This window comes from Vipera ursinii, assembly GCF_947247035.1.
Source record: "Vipera ursinii genome assembly, chromosome: 1".
NCBI lineage: Eukaryota > Metazoa > Chordata > Lepidosauria > Squamata > Viperidae > Vipera > Vipera ursinii.
The window spans coordinates 115,401,519-115,421,712 of record NC_139512.1 but is presented as its reverse complement, the minus strand read 5'-3'; the positions used below and the strand labels follow the sequence as shown (position 1 = coordinate 115,421,712).

The window sequence follows — 20,194 nt, the reverse complement described above, 5'->3', positions numbered from 1 at the left end:
GCAAAGCAGAGTTTTGCTTTTCATCTGGAAATCATTCTTTTCTGATCTACCCAGTACCATTTGCTTCTGCAGCAAATCTCAAGTTTAACAGACTTTAATTTTGCTTTTGATTCATTCTCTTTTGCTGCTTCTTGGACACACATGTACCGTAGTTTCCGGCGTATAAGACTACTTTTTAACCCATGAAAATCTTCTCAAAAGTCAGGGGTCGGCTTATACGCTGGGTGCTGAAAATTTAGGGACAGGGCTGGCTGGAAAACCTGGAGCGGATCTCCCATTTAGTCTGCGCAGGGAAAGCGGGACCAATTGGAGAAGAAGCTGCAGTCTGTGATTTTTCACAGGCTGGGGTCTGGGCGTCTTTCCTTCTAAAGCTGAAGAGCAGCTGTAGTATATCCCAACTTGAAAGGCAGGTGGGGAAGGCAGCAGCCAGAGCAGCGGCTTAGCTCTAAGGACACATTTGACTCAGGAACTGGGCAGGCTGGCTGGAAAACCTGGAGCGGATCTCCCATTTGGTCTTTTTTTAAAAAAATCCCATTTATATCCTGCCCTTCTCCGAAGACTCAGGGTGGCTTACAATTTAAAGCACAAATCAATGTGCTTAGCAATAGCCTTCATTCTGTGTATATGCCTGTTTATTAGGGCTTTCACCCTAATAAACTGCCCCCAACAATCTGGGTCCTCATTTTACCTACCTTGGAAGGATGGAAAGCTGAGTCAACCTTGAACCTGGTGGGATGTGAACCTGCACTAATTGCAGGCAGCTGGTGTTATTTAAGGCTCTGCGCAGGGAAAGCTTTAGAGTGAATTAGGAAAAGTGAAAAAGTGAATTAGGAAAATAGGGAACGGTTGCTGGAATTGGGTATGTGTAGCTTAACAAAGAGAAGGGTGAGTGGTGACATAGCAGTGATCCAATATCTCAGGGGCTGCCACAAAGCAGAGGGAGCCAAGCTATTCTCCAAAGCACCTGAAAGCAGGAGAAAAAGCAATGGATGGAAACTAGTCAAGGAGAGAAGCAACCTAGAACTAAGGAGAAACTTCCTGACAGAACAATTAACCAGTGGAACAACCTGCCTCCAGAAGTGGTGAATGCTCCAACACTGGAAGTTTTTAAGAAGAGACTGGACAGCCATTTGTCTGAAATGGTATAGGGTTTCCTGCCTTAGCAGGGGGTTGGACTAGATGACCTCCAAGGTCCCCTCCAACAACTACTTCTTCTTCTTCTTCTTCTTCTTCTTCTTCTTCTTCTTCTTATTATTATTATTATTATTATTATTATTATTATTATTATTATTTATTATAGTTTAATCCACTTGCACTGTTTTATGTTTACATGTTTGATGACAAACAGCCTTATGTTTATAAGTGACAGTTTTCCTACTAAGCACCTGCATGTCATAAGCATTTGAATTAAAATTACCATATTAAAATCAAATCTGATGTTTTTTAATTTTTATTTGGTGTGCGTTGGAAGAGGGGTAGTCTTATATGGCGAGTATAGCCCAAACCCTATAATTTAACAGGAAATGTAGGGGGTCGTCTTATACGCCCAGTCGTCTTATACGCCGGAAAATACGGTAAATATAAGAAAGTCACTCAGTGCTTGGGAGCTATTAACTCAATGGTTGCAATCAAACCTGTTTCAACTTACTGTGCTTTTCTAACATAATAAAATCAAAATTTTATGTTTGGCATTGCCCAAACAGTGTCGTGTTGAAAGCTGCACACTACAGAAAGAGTGATCTGACAAGGGAGAGATTGGGACACTTCCTACACTGTAACAATGTTCTGTCCAAACAGAATCATCTGTCTATCCTCAACAGGAAGAGAATAGTTGATGAAAAACTCTGGGGAAAAAGAATTAAGTTCTATGCTTCAGGCAGTGACATAGGTGAGTGCTGGGCTAACTGAGTTGGGCAGAGATTGGGGGTCCAAAGATGTCCAGGTCAATAGGAGCAATCCCCCTTAATATGGACAGTCCTCCTGCTCATTCATTTAGATTGAAGTACCAACTATTCAGTACAGAATTATTTTAGACCAGTTCCATCCCAGTAAAAACTTCAAAGATGTCCTTCAATTCAGGCAGAAGATGGAACATAGAATCCAGAGAGCAGAGCTACTATGAAATGAAAAGAGAGTGTGAAGCTAGTCTTGACAAACGTATGCAGGATCTGCTGGGAAAGTGGTTTAAAGAAAATAAATGACAGCTCAATCCAGGAGACCAAGACTCAAAATAACTCCAATTTGATTCTGGTTGGTATAAGAGGAAACAGAAGGAAAGGCTGCTAGTAGGTCTTGTGAATATATTGTACAACATAGAAATTGAATCTGTTCAAGTTTACTAATTTTGATTGTTTTCCAGTATTCTTTACCTTTTATTATATTGTAGGCTGCCCAAAGTCTCTATATCACTGAGATGGGTAGCATAGAAATTAAGCAAACATTTTTGTAGCCCTGGTGGTATCTGTGTCTTTGACCAGGCCCACCTCAAAGAGCTGATATTAACCTTAATTTGAAGATTCTTAACTCAAAAGTAACAATGTAAGTTTAGGTATATGCTTACAAAGAACATGCTCTCAGGCATAAGACTGCAGTCTAATGTGAATGGATAGGACCTTATTTATGAAATGGACATAATAGGTTGAATGGAAGAAAGGAAACTACAAATATATTTCTTGCAATTTGCTTTTTAGATCCTTAGGAATGACTCAATGGTTGCAATCAATGGTTGTAAGGTTGGGATTGTAGCTAAACTGACCAGCTGCAAACTTACAAATGATGTGACGTGAACCTTTTGTTTTCCTAACTCCTGCTTACTCTGCGACACTCATAGATGCTACACCACAGAAGCCATAACCAGTAGTGGGAAACATGTTGGAGACAGCACCCTTGTTACAGAAATTTCTTGGGAGTCAGCCAAGAACATTTGGGGTGAGTGACAATAAGTATCTTCTGTCAGTCTCTTTTAGGAAGAGATCAGGAAAAAAAATTATGAGACTAACTAAATTTGGAAGGTTCACAGATATTACCTTGGGGTATTTTCAGGTGCAGAAAAACAGCACCACCATTCAAAAGGTGTTGTGCCATGTTCCTCTCTGTTTCATGGATTTTCTGTGGCCAACTTAACAAAAGTTGGAAAGTGGTGTTGGGAAACTGTGGATGTGCCCTGGGTGGAAGATGGTGTGTGCAAGCGGCCTATGGATGAGGCAGGATGGATGCATGACAACATTCTGCTCTGGAGGTAGCTGAGGTAGCTCTGCTACTAACCTCAGGGCTGCAGTTTCGAGAGGTGGAGGAAAACAGGCTGCCCAGCCTTAGAATTTCCCTATCATTTTCTAACTTGGTTTGAAGTCAAGGCCTTGAGCCTGATCCTTGCCTCATATTAAGAACAGAGTTTTAAGGTGCTTTTGTAGGAATTCCTGCTTCAAAGGGCCACTTTCTATGTCAACAATAAAAATAAAACAATGAAAATGGTAGCAATTGTCTGGTAGCTATGCTGGCTGAGGAATTCTGGGAGCTGAAGTCCACAAGTCTTAGTTATCAAGGTTGCAGACCCCTGGCCTAGTTCAAGTCATACTAAGTTCCATGTGTTGCATTTGGTTCTGTACATATACAGTGCTTATATACTGTATATATATGTGTGTGTACCGTACATATACAGTATATCCTTCCAGTACTTACCTAGGGCATGTTTTCTACTGCGGCATTACAGAAAACTTTGCATTTAACTCTGTGGACTCTCTTTTTCAGGCTGTGTTGGTGGTACTTGGCTTGCTTCAGATGGCCTTTGGTGTCCTCTTTCTAACTGTCCGCTGTTCTTATACAGATGGCCTTGGCATTCACTTCTTCTCTGGTTCTCTGGTAAGTGAATTAATGTGGATATGTTGGAAATTCAGAAATAGAAGAAAGCATTGATCCCGTACCTTTGTAAGATTGCACAAAGGGGAAAATCATCAGGAGAAACAGCAAGCAATAGCTGATGAAATGATGTTTTTCTCTCTTTGATTGAAGTTACAACTGCCTTATCTTCTTCTTTTTCTTACTGTCCGAAGAGACCCACTTTCATGGTTTCTGCTAAATGCTTCACCCTCATGAGAGGATCTCTTCACAAAGTTTTAAATAAGTCTAACACAGATCTGTATTGACAAATAAATAATTTTCTATGGTTACACCCTACTTATTGGGGTGTAAACCCCATAACATTGAGTGAGATTTATTTTTGAGTAGTTACGTGTTTGTTTGAATTACATAAAGTCCTTTGTTTTGTCAGGATTTTGTTAGACAGCAACTCCCATCATCCACCATTAGCTATGCTAGGCAGGATTGTTGTGAGCCCAATGTTGTTGTGTCCAAAGTGCTGTGAAATTTCATAGTCAGGGTCCAAGAACAATAACATTTGCATTGAGGTTTTATTTTAAGCTGTTTCTTGCTTCTACATATTATCATGTATTTATAGCTTTATTTAACAAATGTACAGTATCTACTGCCCATTCCCAATACTTTTGGTGACTTGCAAATTTATAATAATGGTCCCCTAACTAAAATCATAAACACTCTAAGTTAGTATTCTTTATTCCTTCTCTTTCCTTTTTGTTAGTTGTTTCTGGCTGGTGTTATTTCTGTTATAGCTGATCGAATTCCCTCTATTGGTTTGGTGAGTCCTGCCTTTCTTTTCTTGTTGTATTTCTCATCTATTTATAATACTAATTTAGTCTGGGATTCTATAAGAGTGAATAATTTGCCCCTCTCTCCTAGATAAAAGCCTGTTTGATCTTCTGCATTATATCAGCCATCACTGCAGCTGTAATCAACTTTCTGTACCTGAGAGATATACTTTATTTTCTTCCTTTCTTCTGTCCCTTTACTGACAAGGTCCAACATGGTTGCAGAGTGAGTGCTCAGTTGGTGGTAAGTCATTTGTGAAATCAACTTTCTCTCAACCGGTCAGTTCCTCCTGTTCCGTCTGGTCTTACTTCTGTAGAGTCTTAGGTTGTTCTGAGCTGACTAGCTGAGGTTACTTCCACACCGCAGTGCTTCCATCATGTTCCACTCCTGCTACAACAGGGGTGAGCAACTATGGCAATTTTACAACCTGTTGGCTTCAACTCCCAATTCCTGAGCCAGCATGGCTGGTTCAGGAGTGCTGGGAGTTGAAATTCACAGGTTTTAAAGTTGCCATAGTTTCCCACCCCTGCTTTACAACAATGGGAAGGCTGTCCTGCAAACTTCTTTATTTGCTTTTGACCTTGAAAGGTGAACAGGAGAGAAAAGAGCAAGGAAACAGGCTGAGACAAATTGCCACCAAGAGGGGCAATGGACTATTTTGAAATTTTGTATAATTAAAGAGCTTTCAGGAAAAAAAAGTTTCACTATGATTTTGAATATCCAGCAGTAAAATCAGCAATCAATTTCTACAACAGTCAGTATTGCACTGATTTTGCGCTACTGTTATTGGCCTGCTTTAAAAGAGAGTTTATTTTCCTCCCTGTGAGGAAACATACGTATACCTTGGACATGTCTTGTGCAGCTGTTTTGTTCCACCGTGGTACAGATAGTTAACAGTAGACTGTTCTATCCTAGGAACAGAGGGTGGGGAGCTGTTTACATAGCCAGACATCTTAATTGGAAATAGGCATCATGTTTCTTTTTTCTTAAAAGGAGTATATAAAAAATAATAAAATGAATGACTACATTTGCTTAGGCAGCTACCTTTTTATTATAAATGTTTTGAAACAGCAAAACAACCCTCAACAAGCTATGTCAGAATGGGCTGCCTCTTGTCAAGATCAACCCAATTATTCAGACTGGGTCTCTGTCCAATCGTCTACAGTGGTGTTTCTCAAACTTGACAACATTAATATGTGTGTGTGTGTGGGGGGGGGGTTGGCAGCCCCCAGAGTCAAACATCTACCCATGATTGCTGTAATCCCTAAAATGGCTGCAAACCTCTGCCATTTGCATCACCACGCCTCCCCACTGCAAATCTTAGTCTGCTCAAATGTGTTAAATGTCACCTCCTCCCTGATTTACACAGTAATTTTGGAAGCACTTGGCTGCAAGGCCAAGATATGATTAGGGAAAGAGTCACACTGAGACTATGGGAATGAAATTGGCTAGTCTAAAGAAAAGAAGAAATAGGGGTGACGTGATAGCAGTATTCCAGTATTTGAGGGTCTACCACAAAGAAGAGGGTGTCAAACAATGGTTGGAAACTGACCAGAAAGAGAAGCAACCTGGAATTAAGGAGAAATTTCCTTAATTAACAATTAACCAGTGGAATAGCTTTCCTTCAAAAACTGTGGACACTGCCAAAGCATACTTTAGAGGCCTGGCCATAATTTATATTGCTAAGAAGAACAAAGAAAAGAAACAATTACAATTAAAGCTGAGGGAGGAACTTAGAAAACTAGAATTAGAATTACAAATAGATCCAGATAAAGTAATACTCAAGAAACAAATGGAAATAATAAAGCACAAATTAAATTTACCTGAGATGGAATTAATGGCTCAACAGATCAAACGGGTCAAACAGAACTTTTTTGAAAACGCTAACAAGCCGGGAAGATGGCTAGCATATAGATTGAGAAAGGAAAAAGAAAAGAAAATAATAAAGAAACTCCAAGATACAAAAGGAGAAATACAGTTTCAAAATGATGCAATGAGAAAAATTGTGAAAGAATATTATGAGACACTTTATAAAGCAAAGGAAATTTCTAAGGAAAAAATAGATCAGTATTTAATAAAAGCAAATCTACTGAAAATTCCTCAGAATATCCGAAATATATTGAACGAACCAATAACAATGATGGAGACTACAGAAGCTATAAATAGGCAAAAAAAGGACAAGACTCCCAGGCCAGACGGACTGCCTGCAGAATACTACACTGCATTACAAGAAGTGCTTACTCCGATCTTGAAAAAACTTTGTAATGAAACTCTTCTGAAAACCAAAATACCAAAGACATGGACTGAAGCTAATATCACTTTAATTCCCAAAGAAGATGCATATTTGATACATATAAAAAATTATAGACCAATTTCATTGCTAAATGTAGACTATAAAATTTTTGCTTCGATAATGGCAGAAAGAATTAAGAATTTTTTGATTGAATTTATACATACAGATCAAAATGGCTTTCTGCCTAAAAGACAGATAAAAAAACAATTTAAGAATAATCTTGGATGTTTTAGAGTATTATGAGGCCCATCCAGGCAAACAGATGGCTTTGATATTTCTTGATGTGCAAAAGGCATTTGATAACTTAAATTGGCAATTTATGTTTCAGTAACCTTTGGAAATGGATTTTGGAGAAAACTTTATGAATGCAATTTATGCAATCTATGATAAACAGACTGCTAAAGTAATTGTAAATGGAGACTATACAGAAAACTTTGATATTAAAAAGGGCAGAAGACAAGGATGTCCTTTATCACCATTGCTATTCATATTAACCTTGGAAGTATTGAACAGAAATATTAGACAAGACTCTGAGATCAAAGGACTGGAGATAAAGGGTGAAAAATATAAATTGCAGGCATTCACGGATGACTTGGTCTTTATATTAGAAGAACCTTTGGAAACAAGCACAAAACTGTTGGCCATAATAGAACAATATGGTGAGGTTGCAGGCCTGATAATAAATAGAGAAAAGACCAAAGTTTTGACAAAGAACTTAACAGAAAAACAGAAAATGCAACTTGCAAGAAAAACAAATCTTCAAATAGTTAAAAAAGTTAAATATTTGGGAATTTATTTAACAGCAAAATGTATAACAGTGAAAGAGGACAACTATACAAAATTATTAAAACAAATAAAACTGGACTTAGAAAAGTGGAAAATCTCCAACTGTCAATATTGGGGAGAATAGCTACAGTTAAAATGAATATCTTACCGGAAATACTCTTTTTATTTCAAACCATTCCGTTAAAATTAGAAAAAGCCTTTTTTGATGAACTGAATACCATAATATTGAAATTTGTTTGGCAAGGGAAGAAAGCACGAATTAAAGTTAAAATTGCTACAGGACATTAGAGAAAGCGGAGGACTTGGACTTCCAGATTGGAAGTTATATTACCAAGCAGCTATTTTAGAGACAAAAGATTACTTTACCTAGAGGGGCATGACCTGCAGATTGGCTGGCATGCCTTTCTGTGGTATGGAAAGAATAAAGTGCATAGATATTTTCAGAACCATGCTATAAGAAATGCACTTCTCTTAGAATGGGAAAAAATAAAAGAAAACAATTATACTAAGATACCTGAATGGCTCTCAACAATGGAAGCCTTTGCTTACCCAAACTTAATTAACTATGATAAACTTATAACATATAAAGACTTACTGGATAATGAAGGAAAACTGAAATCTAGACTTACAACAACAAGGTATTGACCTACCATGGTGGCCATATTTACAAATTCAATCGAGATATGAAAAAGACGTGAAAGCAATGGGGCTCTATAAGGAACAGACAGAACTTGATCTTACATTGTTAAAACAGATGAAAAGCTGATTAAAAAACTCTATAGATTACTGCTTAACTTAAAGATGGAGGAGGAACAAGTTAAAGAAACAATGATAATATGGGCAAAAAATGTTGGTCATACTATAGAGCTTGAAGAATGGGGAAACCTATGGGATAGAAATATTAGATTAACCAAAGCTGTATCATATAAAGAAAATTTGTATAAAATGTTTTATAGATGGCACATGACACCAGTGAGACTAGCTAAAATGTTTAAAAATACTTCAAATGTTTGTTGGAAATGTAAGCAAAGACCAGGTACTTATTATCATATCTGGTGGACATGTCCTAAAGCAAAAAGGTTTTGGCTTAAGATACATTTATGGTTAGAGAAGATGATTAAAAAACAAATAGAATTTAACCAGAATTGTTTCTCTTAGAAATGATAGGCCCTAACTATGATAAGGAGAGTGGATACTTAATGTTACATGTATTGACAGCAGCAAGAATTATGTATGCTCAATATTGGAAAAATGAAAAGTCACTGACTGAAGAGGTATTAAGAAAATATTGGATTGTGCAGAAATGGATAGATTAACTTTAGAGATTAAAGAGAAAGAGCATTTAGTTTATTACAGAACTTGGAATAAATTTTATCAATGGCTAGATAAACGAGTTAGAAAGAAAGGAATGTGATATGCAACTTTGAATTTATTTGAGTAAGAATGTTATCATACATTGAAAATTTAGCATTGTTTTTGATAATTTATTATATCTATCAGTGTTATTGTTAGCCTCATTATCTTTATTTATATATATATATATATATATATATATATATATATATATATATATATATATATATATATATATATATAATTATTATTATTATTATTATTATTATTAATTTTATTTGTATACCGCCCTTCTCCTGAAGGACTCAGGGCGGTGAACAGGGCAATACATACTAAAATACAAGAATACAAAAATTAAAAAGAGATTAAACAAAGTGCCCAATATAACAATACATTAAAATACATAAAACGATAATAAAACCAAAACCCATCACCCATCAGGCCAGGCCGGCTTGTTCAAACAAGTAGGTCTTCAGATCGCATCGAAGGAGCGAAGGTCGGGCGCCGTCCAGAGCTCAACCGGTAAACGGTTCCACAAATCCGGCACGTCCACCGAGAAGGACCTCCCCCTGGGGGCCACCAGACGACATTCTCTGACCGATGGCACCCTGAGGAGGCCCTCTCTGTGGGAGCGCACTGGGCGGAGGGAAGTTGATGCCGGCAGCAGGTGATCCCTCAGGTACTCCGGCCCCATGCCATGTAGCGCTTTAAAAACCATAACCAGCACCTTGAATCTCACCCAGAAGACAACTGGAAGCCAATGCAGCTCACGGAGCAGAGGTGTAACATGGGAGTATTGGGAGACTCCCAACACAACTATCGCGGCTGCATTCTGCACCAGTTGGAGCCTCCGAGTGGTCCTCAAGGGCAGCCCCATGTAGAGAGCGTTGCAGTAGTCTAAACGAGAGGTCACAAGCACATGAGTGACCGTACGTAAGGCATCCCAGTCTAGATAGGGCCGCAACTGGCGCACCAGGCGAACCTGGGCGAAAGCCCCCCTAGTCACAGTTACTATATGGTCTTCTAAAGAAAGCTGTGAATCTAGGAGGACTCCCAAGTAACTCACCCCCCATAGAGAGAGATGGGATATTCTGAATATCCTGGGATGCCGGTACGCACAGCCACTCAGTCTTGTCAGGGTTGAGTCAAAGCCTGTTCCTCCCCATCCAGACCCAAACCGCCTTCAGGCAACGGGACATCACATCGAGGGCATCACTGGGGTGGTTTGGGGTCGAAATAAAAAGCTGGGTATCATCAGCATACTGATGATACCCAACTCCAAAACCACGAATGATCTCACCCAGCGGTTTCATGTAGATGTTGAACAGGAGAGGCGAGAGGACCGACCCCTGAGGAACTCCACAAGCGAGAGGCCTCAAGGTCGACCTCTGCCCCCCTGCCAACACCGACTGTGAACGTCCCAGGAGATAGGAGGAGAACCACTGAAGAACCGTGCCTCCCACTCCCAGTCCCCTGAGACGCCACAGCAGGATACCATGGTCGATGGTATCGAAAGCCACTGAGAGGTCTAATAGGACTAGGACCGAGGAAAATCCCCTGTCCCGAGCCCTCCAGAAATCATTCACCAGAGTGACCAATGCCGTCTCCATGCTGTACCCGGGCCTGAAACCCGATTGGTACAGGTCTAGACAACATTTACCCAGACAACATGCTGTTTGCCAAATATTGAATGTTATTGGGGGAAACCCCAACCCTCACCCTTAACCTTTCCTCTACCCTATCCCAAATCCCCATTTATTTATTTTATTTTATTTTATTTTATTAGATTTATATACCGCCCCTCTCCAAGGACTCGGGGCGGTGTACAGGGCAATTAAAACACTAACAACACACAAGGTATAAAAATTAAAATAAGATTAAATCAATAGCCCTAAGTAATAAATACATTCTAAAATTTAAAATTTTTAAAAATTTAAACTCTAAAATCCAATCCCTCAGTCCAGGCCGGCCTGTTCAAACAACCAAGTCTTCAGGTCGCGGCAAAACGAGCGAAGGTCGGGAGCCATCCGGAGCTCAACTGGAAGCTGATTCCAGAGGGCAGGCGCGCCCACAGAGAATGCTTTCCCCCTGGGAGCCGCCAGTCGACATTCCCTGACTGACGGCACCCTGAGGAGGCCCTCTCTGTGGGAGCGCACAGGGCGATGGGAAATTAACACCGGCAAGAGGTGCTCTGTAAATAACCCGGACCCATGCCATTTAGGGCTTTATAGGTCATCACCAGCACCTTGAATCTCACTCGGAAGACAACTGGAAGCCAATGCACCTCGCGGAGCAGAGGTGTTATATGGGAGTATCGGGAGACCCCCATCACAACTCGTGCGGCTGCATTCTGCACCAGCTGGAGCCTCCGAGTGGTATTCAAGGGCAGCCCCATGTAGAAAGCGTTGCAGTAGTCTATCTGAGAGGTCACGAGCGCATGAGTGACTGTGCATAGGGTGTCCCGGTCCAAATAGGGCCGCAACTGGCGCACCAGGCAAACCTGGGCAAAAGCCCCCCTAGTCACAGCTCCTATATGATCTTCAAAATTGAGCTGTGAATCAAGGAGGACACCCAAGTTGCAAGCCCTATCTATGGGGGGTAACACCTCACCCCCTATAGATAAAGATGGAATAGAATGGACAACCCGAGATGCCGATACGCACAGCCACTCGGTCTTGTCGGGATTTAGACGAAGCCTGTTCCTCCCCATCCAGACCCTCACCGCCTCCAGGCAATGGGACATCACGGAGAGGGCATCACTGAGTTGATCTGGGGTGGAAATAAAAAGCTGGGTATCATCAGCGTACTGATGATACCCCACCCCAAAACCATGAATGATCTCGCCCAGCGGCTTCATATAGATGTTGAACAGGAGAGGCGAGAGGACCGACCCCTGAGGGACTCCACAAACGAGAGGCCTCGAGGCCGACCTCTGCCCCCCTGTCAACACCAACTGTGAATGACCCAGAAGGTAGGAGGACAACCACTGTAAGACAGTGCCACCCACTCCCAACCCCCTGAGGTGCCGCAGTAGGATACCATGGTCGATGGTATCAAAAGCCGCTGAGAGGTCTAATAGGACTAGGACAGAGGAGCAACTCCTGTCCCGAGCCCGCCAGAGATCGTTCACCAGTGTGACCAATGCCGTCTCCGTGCTGTACCCGGGCCTAAAGCCTGATTGGTAGGGGTCCAGATAATCCGCTTCCTCCGGGAACAGAGGAAGCTGATGAGCCACCACACTCTCAACAACCTTCGCTAAAAAGCGAAGGTTGGAGACCGGACAATAGTTATTTAAAATGGCCGGGTCCAGAGCAGGCTTCTTGAGGAGGGGCCTCACCACCGCCTCCTTCAAGGCGGCGGGGAAGCTGCCCTCTCTCAAACGAAGCAGTTATTACTGCCTGGAGCCAGCCTCGTGTCCCCTCCCGCGCTGCATAAACCAGCCAGGAGGGGCACGGGTCCAGTAAACAAGTGGTGGAACTCAGTGTCCCCATGATCCTGTCCACTTCTTCCAGAGTCACAGGATCGAATTCTTCCCAAATAATATTCCCAAGACCGCTCGATTCCCCGTCATCAGACTCTGCCCAGTCGGAGTCCAATCTGGCCCGAATCTGAGCAATTTTATCCGCCAGATATTGACTAAATTCCTCGGCACGACTCTGCAGGGGCTCCTCCGTCACCTCCTGGTTCAGGAGGGAGCGAGTCACCCCAAACAGGGCGGCCGGGCGATTATTCTGCAGACGCGATGAGGGCAGCAAAGTAATTGGACTTCGCTGCCTCCATCGCTGTGAGATAAGACCTCGTGAAGGTTCTTAGTCGCAATCGATCAGACTCAGACCGGCTAGACCTCAAACAGCTCTCTAGGCTCTGTCTCCGACGCTTCATCTCCCGAAGCTCCATGGAGAACCATGGTGCCCGCCGGGATCTGCGCCAGGTCAGGGGCCACATGGGAACAACATGGTCGAGTGCCTCCATGGCCGCCCTTTCCCAGGCTTCCACTAAGGCATCGACTGGGCTGTGAGCGAAGATGGCAGGCACAGATCCAAGCGTCTCCTGGAACCGTTCAGGGTCCATTAGGTGCCTGGGATGGAACCACCTGGTCGGTTCCATAACCCCGCGACGGGGGGGCCGAAGTGGAAGGCCAGCCACAGGAGGTGATGATCGGTCCATGACAGGGGAGTAATAAATTGAGATCCCCCTCCCAGATCATCAAGCCACTGTCCAGATAGAAAAATAATTTCCCTATCTTTCTTTTTAACCCTATAGACACTAATAAAAAAATTTCAAAAAACAAACTGTGGGCGCTCTATCACTGGAGGAATTTTAAGAAGAGACTAGACAGTCACTTGTCTGAAATGGTATAGGTTCTCCTTCTTGAGCAGGGGGCTGGACTAGAAGACCTCCAAAGTCTCTTCCTACTCTACTCTACTGTACTCCACTCCACTCCACTCCACTCTATTCTAAATTGTTATTTCAATTCTCCTTCTCCATCACCATGTAACAGGAGGAGGTAGAGACGGCAGGTAGAGTAAATGTTCCCAACAAATATTCTTATCATCTGCAAGATGGCAACTGACTAGGTGCTTTCACGCTGTTTGGTCATCCACCTTTAAAAAGAGAAGGACTGAAAAGTCATCACCTCTGAATTTATTAACCAAACAGAGATCTTTCAAAGAACTTAACTAATCTGAGGTTGTGACATCTAAGCGTTTCTTATTCTTTTCTCTTTTTTTGAATATAATTTTAGTGGATTTTAACTTAAGGGCTGCCTCTTAACTTTTTCTCTCTAGTTCTATTGTACTGGACTGCGAGGACTGGCCTTTGCAACTGGCATCATAGGCATCTGCCTAACCATCGCTTTGGCAGTTTTGGGCTGCAAAACGGTCTGCTATGACACCTCAGAAGACACTGCGGTAATTCCATAGGAGCTCCAAACAGGAAAGGACAAAGAGTGTGATTCTGCTCTGATAAAAAATTAAATATAATTCTTTACATCTCATAAATTCAGTAGTAACGCTAAGTAGAAAAATAGGGACCACTACGGTGGGAAGGTAACAGCGTTCCATGCCCCTTTGGCGTCTAGTCATGCTGGCCACATGACCACGGAGACGTCCTCGGACAAGCGCTGGCTCTTCAGCTTTGAAACAGAGATCAGCACCGGCCCCTAGAGTCGGAAACAACTAGCACGCATGTGCGGGGGAACCTTTACCTTTACCTTTACCTAACGCTAAGGAATAGGGGAGATATTCCTTTTATTGGTAAAGCAGCTTTTTGATGCTGCTTATAAAAATTTATGAATGAAGACAAATCAATAAAAGGCCCGTCTGAAAAATGTAATTAGCTTATCTAGAAAAATGGGGAAAGTCCCAACTTTTCTACTGCTTTGTGTTGGCATACTGACATCTTGTGGTTAAGTAAAGAGCTGCTAATAAATGTTTATATTGAAACTAAAAATATACAAAAGCTCCCATAAGTAGCTGGAAAAAACATAGTCCCACAGCAGCCAAGATGGGTCAGTGGGAAGTCCGAAAGCAAGAAGGCAATGACTTGCAGTAACAACCTGCTGTTCTCTGGTACTCTACGTGATAGTAGAGCCACTGTGATTTGGTGGTGAAGGCATCAGACGAGAAACCTGGATACTATGGGTTCTAGTCTTGCCTTAGGCACAAAGCTGGTAGGATGGCCTTGGGCCATTCACTCTCCCTCAGCCCTAGGAAGCATGCAATGGCAAACCACTCCCCAAAATTGTCAAGAAAACTGCAGGGATGAGTCCAAGCACTGGTTGCCAGGAGTTAAAAACTAACTTCAGAAGATACAGAGAGAATACGTAATAACCGAAAAATTTGCAGGGTCACCTGGATGGCCCAGCAATCCTAATTTTACTCTAGCTCCTAGATGAGGATATTGTTTTGTCATTTTTCAAGCGTGATTTAAGTGTTTGACACACAACAGAACACTCGATTCTTCCTCCTTAAAGCCCCAGGGCCTCACTTGAGCACTGCTTTCCTTCTTTTTGAAGAAGTCTGCTCAGACCAGTCTTGAGTTTTATTGGTGAATTCTCTTGCTTAAGTGATATCAACACAAAGGAGGCATCTCTGTCTCGGGAAAGCTGGTGGAAAATAGATTCCACTGGCTATTCATCAGCCACTCAGCACCCTCATAGTATATTTCCAGTCAACCCATCAATTTTGGCCAGCTGAAAAATACCTAGAGCCTCAACAAAAATAGGGCAATATTTCTCCTGCAGATCATTAGAGAGCCAGAGCATGCAGGAAATTCCATGAAGGCTGGCTAGAAAGGAAAATTTCCCTGTTGCTTTCTATGCCAAATTCAAAATGCTAAGTGGCCTAAACCAAAATTGTACCCAGAGCTGGCCACATCTGAATGTTTTAAGTCTGCAACAGAGTACATTTGGGGTCCCACCATGTCTGTGTTTCACATTAGCACATTCCTATTCTGTGTTAAATCTTCTGAAGCATTCTTTTCTGTGGCAGGATACAATGAAATAACTTTTTTTAAATTAGATTTTTATCCTGCCTTTACTACCTTATAAGAAGCCCAAGGCAGAGAACATACGTAATACTCCTTCCTCCTCCTCCTCCTTTTCCCACAACCAGTGGCGTAGCGTGGGGGGTGCAGGGGGGGCCGGCCGCACCGGGCGCAACATCTGGGGGAGCGCGCTCGCACTGAGCTGCTCAGGGAGCCCCAAGGGCTGCACAGAGTCGGCTTGGCTCCGCTCTCGAGCTGCTCTTTCTTGCAAAGCGAAACGAGTCCGGAGGTGAGATGGGCGGCCACATAAACTGAATAAAATAAATAGAAGCGCCCAACTCTCCGCCCAGGCTCAGGCCAACCGCAAGTGCCCTGCAGGCGCCCCGGCAGGCTTGGCCGAGCGAAGACTGACCCGCCGGCCGGCTGGCCTAGCTTCGTGCGCATGCGTGGCTTTATTTAGCGGGGCTCACGTGCGAGCTTGAATGCAGCGGCTCTTGCAGGTCGGAGCCCCGCCCAGCCACCCTCGAGAGGGACCCGGAAGCATCCCGCATGCGCGCGACTCTTCTTGGAAAGTCTACGCCGCTGCGGGGCGCGTCTTTTCGGCGGTGCCATGACGTCACCGGGTTAGGGGGCGCAAATTGCCCCGGGTGCTGACAACCCACGCTACGCCACTGCCCACAACATCAGTCCTGTGAGGTAGGTTAGGCTGAGAGAGAATAACTGGCCCTAAGTCTCCCAGCTGGATTTCATACCTGAGATTGAACTAGAATTCACGGTCTCCTGTTTTCTAGGACAGCAGCTTAACCACTGCACCAAATTTGCCATTGGAATTCAGACAATTGCTGCATGTTGCAGTTGGGAATATGTGTGTGTTAAAACATAGCTCCTTCACAGGCTTTTTTTAAAAAAATGTTTTTATTGTTACATTTAACTTTAAATTGAAATTTTAGATGAAGGCACCTAGAGTTTAAAAAAATGATAGAAATTGCCTCCTATCCTGGGGAGGAATATATAGGCAATGTGGTGTAGTACATCAACTGAATACTGAGAGATATAGTTAAAAGCATGGAAAACAGTGCAGAGTTACACGTATGGCTGAAAGGATACGTTAATATTTGGTTTGATATGTGGAATTAAAGCACCCTTATAAAGAAAAATAGTTAAGAAAATAGTGTCATGTTTGTTTGTTTCTTTGTTTGTTTCTCTTTATGCCATTCACCTCTTCCACAATGTGACTCTGGTTACATGTTGACCTGAGGAAGCTTGTGAAAATAAGAGGTTAGTCATGAGATTCATGACTAATATATGTCCCATTGGTTTTCTGGGGTCTGCTTTTAACCTTAATAACCCCCCCCCCAAAAAAAATGCTTTTCAGATAGCTTAAATTATGACCAAATACAGAGACAAGGAATGAAATATATCAATAATGTCTGTGTTAAATGTGTCATTAGATTCCATGAATTTATTGAGATTTGAACACTCTTTTCCCTTGTTTTTCCCCCCTCATGTAGCCTGTCATTGCTCTTCACTTGGAAGATGGCAAAAGAAGTCCAGAATAAAAATTGCCTGCCAATGTCAGAAGAAACACCAAAGAAGTTTCCCTAGAAGCCCAAGAAGCTTGTTTGTTCTCTGCTTGTTGCTGGTTTTGTCATTTCATTCCTTTATTCCTATCTACATTAAAATGAATAAAACATGCTCAGACATACATAAAAAACAAAGCAAAACAAAACCTCATGGTGTATTGGCTGAGACTTAATCCAAAGATATCCAAGTACGAGGTCATTTTTGATACTCACCAGGAGTGGCAGACAGAAGCAGTTTCTTCAGGAGCCCTAAAAATCTCTCTCTTCCTTGTCAGTAAATAAATGAGGACAGTCTTGCCCAATTGGTGACTACCAGATACATCAAAGGTAAACCTTAAATTGTAACGAACTGAATTAGGATCTTCACTAAAAGATGGTTGTGAATATGACCATTAAGATGACGAGTAACCAATCTGATTCCTACTAAAGCTATAAAATAAATCTTGCTCTGGAGGAATTCTCTCCTTTTGCCATTGAACAGAATGGTAGCTTGCACCTTATTTCTTACATGTAAATGACACCATAAAGCATGGACGAGAAATACCTGGGTTTGATTCAGCAAAATAGGAGATAGCAGAGCTTTATCCACCACTAGGAAATTTAGGGGCAGTGAACGAAAATCTATGGGCTCAACGGGGAAGGAACTTTGCCAATTTCTGAGCGGGAGGCTAGAAAGAAAGCAAAGGGGGAACTGCTGAAACAAATGAGCAAAATGACCCTCCCCCACCCACTGCTCCCTTGCAGGAACATTATGAGTGGACATCTTTTTCTCCATGTCTGTAAACACTTGGGAATCTGACTGAATCCTTTTAAAACTTTCTTTGTGTAAGGAAAAACAAAATTAGTGAGCTTATGTGCATCAAGTAGGTACAGGCAGACTTCAGCTTTATGGGATCTACTTAATTTTTTTATTTGAATACCAAGATAGTACAAAACTGTAGCTTAATAGATGGGAATAATTAAGTATTAAATCATCTAAATCAGCAGCACCTGGGGTGAGCATCGTGCCCAGTTGTGTCAATGATGTCAAAGATATGCAAATAGGGTGGGGTTTCAATCAGAATAGAGGTGGGAGGGACCTTGGAGGTCTTCTAGTCCAAACCCCTGCTCAAGCAGGAGAATCTATACCAGGCATGCTGGCTGAGGAATTCTGGGAGTTGAAGTCCACAAGTCATAAAAGGGCCAGGTTTGAAGACCCCTGATCTATTACTATTTCAGACAGTTCGCTGTCCAGTCTCTTCTTAAAAACTTCCAGTGATGAAGCACCTACAACAGTGATGGGGAACCTTTTAGAGACTGAGTGCCCAAACTGCAACCCAAAACCCACTTATGTATCGTTGGGTGCTGGGTGGGCGTGGCCCATTGGGTGGGTGTGGCCCATTGGGTGGGTGTGGCTACGGTGGTATTGGCAGACTGGGTGGGACTAAAAAGTTCAATCAATCAATTCCAACTTTGTGAGATCTTTTTTTCGTGAGAAGTTGAAATTGATTGAGTGATTGAAACTTTTTGTTTTCTTTGCACACGGTGGTGAAGGCCTAAAGCGAAAAGGTTTTATAAAACCCAGCTGAAGGCCTAGGATTGGGGCAACGGTGTGTGTGCCCACAGAGAGGGCTCTGTGTGCCACCTCTGGCACGCGTGCCATAGGTTTGCCACCACGGACCTACAACTTCTGGTGGCAAGCGGTTAATTTTTCTCACTGTTAGGAAATTTCTCCTTAATTCCAGGTTTCTTCTCTTCTTGATTAGTTTTCATCCATTGTTTCTTGTTCTTGCCTTCTGGTGCTTTGGAAAATAAATTGACCCCTTGTCTTTGGGGCAGCCCCCCAAATACTGGAATACTGCTATCATGTCTTTTCTCTAGACAAGCCAAACCCAATTCCTGAAATAGTTCATATTTCAAAATTTGCGCAGCTACACCATATAGTGTATCTGTCTTCTTATAGATTTTGACAAACATGCATATGTATGCTGCTGCTCTTCTAAATGAGATTCCAGAATGAGCTAGATATATAAGTTCACACATATATCTGAATTACTAAACTTAAGAATTTACAAACAATTAGTTTGGCATAGGAGCATTTTACTGTCCCCGTATCAATGATCAGGCATTAAAAGTGGAATTGTAACAACTAGCAACAGATTATTTAAATTACTTTCTGTTCATTCCTTCTTTAGGAGGAATGCTCAAAACCAGAACCTGCCCTCTGGAAGCTGCTTCTAAATCTAGGGCAGAGTTTCTTAAACTGGGAGGGATGGAGCAATTTGCAAATGCTTATTTCAGAGTTGAGGATACAGATTGGGACTGCCACAGCTGGGAAGCTTCCATAAACAACAGAGTCTGGAGGGCGTTTCTGTGAGACTAATGAGATTATTCGAGGCCAAGAAATGGAGTAATTGGATGAAACAGTTTAAGAGCCACTGATTGAGGAAAATGCTAGAAGATAGAACTCCCTGTGTGACATGTCTTGCACCTGCTAAATAAATTGCCTGCTCTCCGCTGCATTGACGGGAGAGGAGAAGGAATATCATCTTGTACTTTGCATCAAACAGCAAACTATCTTGAATCATCTCTGGTTGGAGCTGAAGGCATGTGCTATGGCCAGCAGGCCAGATCTTAGTAGATTTTGAACTAGACATGTGACTGTTGCCAGTTCTAAATTCAGCCTGCAAGCAACAACTGTTCTCCCGAAAAATGTAATGTGAAGAAGGTATCTGGTTTCACCACGATGTAAAAAAGATGTTGAGACTCTAGAAAGAGTGCAGAGAAGAGCAGCAAAGATGATTAGGGGACTGGAGGCTAAAACATATTTATTTATTTATTTATTATTGGGACTTATATATGCCGCCCTATCTCCCGAAGGACTCAGGGCGGCTAACAACAATAACATACAATAAATACAGAAGTTAAGATAAAATTAAAATTAAAGGCTTCTGTACAATAAATTAAAATTAAAATTAAAATTAAAATGAATTAAAAATTAGAGTTAAAAAATTAAAAACATAATTAAAATCCCTGTCAGTCCAGGGATTAT

General features: G+C 42.0%; 1 protein-coding gene across 3 annotated transcripts; it reads left to right on the top strand.

Moving 5' to 3' along the window:
* The first annotated feature begins 1,792 nt into the window (after positions 1-1,792).
* Positions 1,793-17,275, top strand: LOC310644345 (membrane-spanning 4-domains subfamily A member 15-like). 3 transcript variants are annotated; one of them, XM_083369228.1, is made up of 7 exons: positions 1,793-1,888; positions 2,831-2,928; positions 3,748-3,858; positions 4,595-4,651; positions 4,753-4,905; positions 13,882-14,004; positions 17,092-17,275. In XM_083369228.1, exons 2-7 carry the CDS (start codon positions 2,869-2,871, stop codon positions 17,137-17,139), a joined length of 552 nt encoding a protein of 183 aa, XP_083225354.1. In that variant the 5' UTR covers positions 1,793-1,888; positions 2,831-2,868; the 3' UTR covers positions 17,140-17,275. The 3 variants fall into 3 exon arrangements, with proteins under 3 accessions (XP_083225354.1, XP_083225356.1, XP_083225355.1); XM_083369229.1 differs by lacking the exon at positions 1,793-1,888 and adding an exon at positions 2,119-2,250; XM_083369230.1 differs by lacking the exon at positions 13,882-14,004.
* The last annotated feature ends 2,919 nt before the right edge of the window (positions 17,276-20,194 follow it).

Coding starts and splice junctions, on each gene's coding strand:
- LOC310644345 (XM_083369228.1), top strand. CDS start 2,869: ATGTTGGAGACAGCACCCTTGTTACAGAAATTTCTTGGGAGTCAGCCA. Junction 2,929..3,747: donor GTCAGCCAAGAACATTTGGG/GTGAGTGACAAT, acceptor TCTCTTTTTCAG/GCTGTGTTGGTGGTACTTGG. Junction 4,906..13,881: donor GAGTGAGTGCTCAGTTGGTG/GTAAGTCATTTG, acceptor TTTTCTCTCTAG/TTCTATTGTACTGGACTGCG.